The sequence below is a fragment of the Callithrix jacchus genome, chromosome 22 (assembly GCF_049354715.1).
Source record: "Callithrix jacchus isolate 240 chromosome 22, calJac240_pri, whole genome shotgun sequence".
Lineage (NCBI taxonomy): Eukaryota > Metazoa > Chordata > Mammalia > Primates > Cebidae > Callithrix > Callithrix jacchus.
Window position 1 is genome coordinate 8,277,598 of NC_133523.1, and position 5,861 is coordinate 8,283,458.

Sequence of the window (5,861 nt, forward strand, 5' to 3'; positions counted from 1 at the left end):
AATCACGTCAATGTACATGATTAGTTACATTAAATTACATTCAGTGTGTACTGTTAGATGTGAGAAGCTGGCTGCCGAATGAAGTTGACAATGTGTATCCACATTGTAATCCACAAAATCTTGGCTTGACCATTATATAATGCCTGGACCTTTTCTGCCAATAATGGAGGTTGCTAGAAACTTCTCTGGCTGGAGGGCAGAAGGCTAAGTGCAAAGTTTGGCCTCAAGCCTTGTGACAGGGATAAAGACCTTTACCCTCCACACTGGCCTCATGGACAAGACAGGTTCTCACTTTCCCCACAGAGTGCCTGAAATCTGAGGATACTTTACACCCTGATAGTTACTTCCAGCTTCCCTAACTCTGCTTAAGTGAAAACAACTAGTAGTGTCCACCTAACCAGCTGATGCATAAAATAATTGCTACAAAAGGGTCGGCCACAGTGGCTCATGCCTGTAATCCCAGCACTTTGGGAGGCCGAGGTGGGTGTATCACCTGAGTTCAAGAGCTTGAGACCAGCCTGACCAACATGAGAAACTCCATCTCTACTAAAAATACAAAATTAGCTGGGCTTAGTGGTGCATGCCAGCTACTTGGGAAGCTGAGACAGGAGCTTGAACCTGAGAGGTGGAGGTTGCAGTAAGCTGAGATCGAGCCATTGCACTCCAGTCTGGGTGACAAGAGCATAACTCCGTCTCAAAAAAAAAAAAAAAAGCTACAAAATATTCCATTCCATGTTTGGTTAATGATGAAGAGAACGAGGTAAAGAAACTTGAAGTGAAACAGCTGGAAGGCCCCAAGATGGAGCAGGCAGATCTCCTCATACACAGGAGAGACAGCAAGGCTGAAATTCTACCCTGACGATCAGCAGCCCCACTAGCACCTTCCTCCAGGGCAGGGTCACCCGCAGAAATGACAGGTGTCATATAATTCCCAAAGAAATCGGGAAGGATGGAGACATCCCATGGAAACAAACTGCGTATTGCCTAACCCTCTCCCCAGGACACGGATCTAATGAGATATTAACTGTTCTGAAGGCTATGCAGCTGTGTAACCAACCAAGCATGCACAGAACACAGGCTGTCTGGTGGTAACTCCTAGATAAGCACCAATATAGCACCTCAGCCACAGATGGTGTGCCACACAGTGAATTCTGAAAGTCTATTTTAACCTACGATAGCCAACATATTATCATTCGTGCATGCAATCATAGCCAACATATTATAATTCCTGCCTGCAATCAATGTAAAAAATTAATGAGACATTGCAGGTGCAAGTGGCTGGGCTGGTGTTGTGGGTGGTAAAGTAATTTCCCAAGACAATCGTAGGTAAAGAAAGACATTTATTAGAGAAGGTAGGAAGATTGGTTGCCAGGGTGCAACAGGCAGCACAGCAAAGCGGCCGTTTGCAAAGAGGCAGAGGTTGGAGGGAATTGCATAGGGTCGTGCTGGAGGCGGCTGTGTGCAGATAAGGTGTGCAGGTCGTGTGGCTGGGGCTATGTGCAGATCCCGAGGTCTTTTGGAACAAGATGTCATGCCAGTGGGTTGTTCGCAGTTAGCCCACAATTGTTCTCCCCCCTCCAGGAGCCCCTTCCTTGTTGTCGCTTGCTTATTTATCTTATTAGGACTCCACATGAGTTTTTTTTTTTTTTGAGATGGAATCTTGCTGTGTCACCCAGGCTGGAGTGCAATGGCGAGATACTGGCTCAATGCAACTTCTACCTGGATTTGAGAGATTCTCCTGCCTTAGCCTCCTGAGTAGCTGGGACTACAGGTGTGTGCCACCACTCCCGGCTAATTTTTTTTTTTTTTTTGCATTTTTAGTAGAGACGGAATTTCACTGTGTTAGTCAGGGTGGTCTCTATCTCCTGACCTTGTGATCCCCCTGCCTCAGCCTCCCAAAGTGCTGGGATTATAGGAGTGAGCCACTGCACCCGGCCCACATGAGATCTTTTAAATAATTTTTTTTTTTGTACTGAGTTCCAGAAATCCAGTTTGTACTTTCCACTGATGGCACATCTCAATTTTCGAGTTGAATTTTATCAGATGTACCTGTCCTGTGTTTAGATTTTCTAAGGTTCACAGCAGTGGAGTTTTAGATTCACATGTCCTGGTTGTTCCAAACATACTTCAAAGCTTTCCACTCCAAGAGTCATGTCAGATGAGTAAAGAGAATTCCTTTGGGATCTAACAACAAAGGGCTCATTGTGGCCTTAGCAACAGAAGCAGCCGTAGAACGGTGAGGGTAGACAGAAGTTTGGGGTGTCCTGAGGAGCTAGCTGGAGGTGAGGAGACAGGAGACATAATATTTAGATGATCTTTTCTCAGTGGTTCATAGCTAAGGGGAAGAAATAGAGAGTAGTGGTGAAGGAGAGGGGTGTCTGTGTAGCTAGGAGAAACTTGAACATATTTAAATACCAAAGAAGGGATTTAGCAAAAAAACAGAAGTTAAAGATACAGGGGCACCTGTAATCCCAGCACTTCGGGAGGTTGAGGCAGGTGGATCATGAGATCAGGAGTTTGAGACCAGTCTGGCCAACATGGTGAAACTCCGTCTCTACTAAAAATACCAAAAAGTTAGCCAGAGGTGGTGGCGGGTGCCTGTAATCCCAGCTACTCGGGAGGGTGAGGCAGGAGAGTCGCTTGAACAGCAGAGGTTGCAGTGAGCTCAGATCGTGCCACTGTACTTCAGCCTGGGCCACAGAGCGGGACTCTGTCTTAAAAAAAAAAGATAAAAAAGATACAGGGGTTACACTGCAATACTAGGGGCATAAAATTAACAAAAAGGAAGAAGGAATGAGGCTCAGATCACTCTTGGAGGATAAAGGAAATATATTTATTTATGAGAGAGGGTCTTGCTCTGTTGCCCAGGCTGGAGTGCAGTGGCCTGATCACTACTCACTGCAACCTTGACCTCCTGGGTTCAAGCTATCCTCCTTATTCAGCCTCCCGAGTAGCTGGGGCCACAGATGTGTGTCATCACCCCCAGCTAACTTTTTAATTTTTAGCAGACGCAGGGATCTCCCTATGTTGCCCTGACTGGTCTCAAACTCCTGTGTTCAAGTATCCCTCCTGGCTCAGCCTACCAAAGTGCTGGGATTACATGCATGAGTCACCATGCCTGGCAGAAAATCTCTTTAAATTCAATTAAAGAAAATTTGGAAACATTCGATGTTTATCAGGGAGGTTTGCAGTTTTGGCGACTAGATTCATAAAATTTCAATCTTGCAGTTGGCAACTTCTTTGTAAACTATCAAGTAAGTTAAGGAAAATTGAAAATCTATGAGAAGAAAAAAGCCGGAGAAGGTTTTGGGGGAAATCCAGGAGTAAACATGAGAATGCATAAACAGAAAATAAAGTTTCAAGGCATGACGGATTCTCCCAGTTGATGCAGAATATTCTGTATATGTAGTGGTAGTAAGATGTCTGTCATGTGATTCTTTTTACAGCAGCCATCACATGACGGCAGTAGCCATGGCGTCACAGGTAACAGGGACCGTCCAGGTTTGAAGTTTTATAAGGCAGATACGATAAGCGGTAAGAAATTTTGGATTAATCTAAGTGAATTTTTTTTTTTTTTGAGACAGGATCTCATTCTGTTGCTCAGGCTGTAGTGCAGTGGCATGATCTCCGCTCACTGCAACCTCTACCTCCTGGCTCAAGCAGTTCTCCCACCTTAGCCTCCTGAGTAGCTGGGACTATAGGTATGTGCCACTCTGCCTGGCTAATTTTTTTTTTTTTTTTTTTTTTGGTAGAGACAGGGTTTCACCATGCTGGCCAGGGTGGTCTTGGACTCCTGGCCTCAAGTGATCCACTCACCTCAGCCTCCCAAGCTGCTGAGATCACAGGTGTGAGCCACCCTGCCTGGTCTCTAGGAATTATTAGGTCACAGACCGCAGACTCCAAGAGTGCTAGGAATCAGAGGAGAGAGAGGAAGATGAAGGTCCGGAGGTCTGGTATAATTCAAATGCCCAAACCATAGACACTTGTTCCTCAAGGTATGTTCATGAAGAATAGATAGCTATGGTGTGGGTATTTGAAATAAGAAACTTGGAAATCAGAGATTTATACTGGGTAGATAAGTTTTTGAATTATTTATTTATTTACTTATTTAGACAATCTTGCTCTGTTGCTCAGGCTAGAATGCAGTGAGTGGCATGATCTCGGCTCACTGCAACCTCTGCCTCCTAGGTTCAAGTGATTGTCCAGCCTCAGCCTCCTGAGTAGCTGGGATTGCAGGTACATGCCACCACACCCAGCTAATTTTTGTATTTTTAGTAGAGATGGGGTTGCGACATGTCGGCCAGGCTGGTCTTGAACTCCTGACCTTAAGTGATCCACCTGCCTCAGCCTCCCAAAGTACTGTCATTACAGGTATCAGCCACCGTGCCGGGCCTGAATTATTTATTTTTGAACATGACTGTTTGGTTTGATGAAGATGTCTGGAGCGTGGGATTAAGATGCGAAGGACAGAGCAGTTGATAATTTCACTATTGACTTAGAAGCTGCAGGAACTCTGCAAACCAAGAGGTCGATGTGTAAACCAGAGGAATAGTCAAGTAATGCAGAAGAATGGCAGGATTTGGGCCAAGGGCGGTGGCTCATGCCTGTAGGCCCAGCACTTTGGGAGGTCAAGGTGGGTGGATAACTTGAATTCAGGAGTTCCAGACCAGCCTGGACAACATGGTAAAACCTTGTCTCTACAAAAACCACAATTAGCCAGGCATGGTGACACACGCCTGTAGTCCCAGCTACTCGGGAGGCTGAGGTGGGATGATCACTTGAGCTTGGGGGTCAAGATTGCAGTGAGCTGTGATCACACCACTGCACTCTAGCCCGAGTGACAGAGTGGGACCAAAAACAAAGAAAAAAGAAGGCAAGATTTGGGATTTAGAAAAAGACTGCTATAGTGTCTTGAGAGGGAGTATCAGGACTTGAACATTTGAGAGTGACAAGGACAGAAAGATAATAAAATGGTACGCAAACAAGGAGGGGTTTTGCAGGATGACAGAGGAGAGTTTTGACCTTGAACTTTCTGTGCTTGACTCAGATCTGCCTGATGGTGTCCCAGGAAGCAGGTCTACAGCAGAGGGAGAGAGAAAGGGTGAAAATCCAAAACAGCTGAGATCCTTGTCCTGAGATCCTTGTCCTGAGAAGGTAGGTGTCACTGATTAATTTGACCCCATCTTATGATTTATTTTTACAGTATAAGAGGAAAAGAAATGTGATGGCTAAGAGTTCACAGAGGAAGCAGCATGACTGTGTAAACCAATGCAAATCAAAGCTCGACTTGAGCACCTCAATCCCTCTGAGACTGTCCAGTTACACATTCAAGAGGCCAGTTACGAGAATTACATCCCATCCTGGCAATGAGGTTAGATACCATCAATGGGAGGAGAGCTTGGAGAAGCCCCAACAGGTCTGCTGGCAGAAGAGACTGCAAGGACTCCAGGCCTACAGCAGTGCAGGAGAACTTTTAAGTACTTTGGATCTTGCCAACACCTTGCAAAAACTCGCACCTCTTTGCAAAGGTGCCTCTCTGCTGGGGAAGCTTGCTGGTGGTCTGGAGCACTCCTGCCCCATGCCCCCACTTGCCTGCTCTTCAGGTGCGGCGGAGACAATTCCCGGAGAGGGAGTGGGTGTCTCACAGCTCCTCTGCGAACAGTTTGTGGTCACTGAGGAAGATATCAGGAAACAGGAGGGGAAAGTGAAGACAGTCAGAGAGAGACTCGTAATAGCATTGAACGCCGACAGACTTGCTAATGAGGCAGAGAAAGTGAGAGACCAAGAAGCCTGTCCTGAAAAACACAACGAGAAAAAGGGAAGATAGTGCAGATGAAATAAAGTGTAATCCTTTATTAACA

General features: G+C 45.8%; 1 protein-coding gene across 8 annotated transcripts; it reads left to right on the plus strand.

Annotated features, from left to right (window-relative positions):
- Window positions 1–2,244: 2,244 nt before the first annotated feature.
- On the plus strand, window positions 2,245–5,861 carry MBD3L1 (methyl-CpG binding domain protein 3 like 1). 8 transcript variants are annotated; one of them, XM_035284197.2, is made up of 4 exons: window positions 2,245–2,282; window positions 3,447–3,534; window positions 5,048–5,101; window positions 5,204–5,861. In XM_035284197.2, the coding sequence occupies exons 3-4, from the start codon at window positions 5,057–5,059 to the stop codon at window positions 5,825–5,827; spliced, it is 669 nt and encodes a 222-aa protein (XP_035140088.1). In that variant the 5' UTR covers window positions 2,245–2,282; window positions 3,447–3,534; window positions 5,048–5,056; the 3' UTR covers window positions 5,828–5,861. The 8 variants fall into 8 exon arrangements, with proteins under 8 accessions (XP_035140088.1, XP_035140092.1, XP_035140091.1 ...); XM_035284201.3 differs by lacking the exon at window positions 5,048–5,101; XM_035284200.2 differs by lacking the exon at window positions 5,048–5,101 and having other exon boundaries at window positions 3,447–3,483.

What these genes read in the sequence shown, in the direction of transcription:
- MBD3L1 (XM_035284197.2), top strand. Translation starts at nt 5,057, where the DNA reads ATGGTGTCCCAGGAAGCAGGTCTACAGCAGAGGGAGAGAGAAAGG. An exon ending in AGCAGAGGGAGAGAGAAAGG is followed by an intron (nt 5,102 to 5,203) that starts GTGAAAATCCAA and finishes TTATTTTTACAG; the next exon opens with TATAAGAGGAAAAGAAATGT.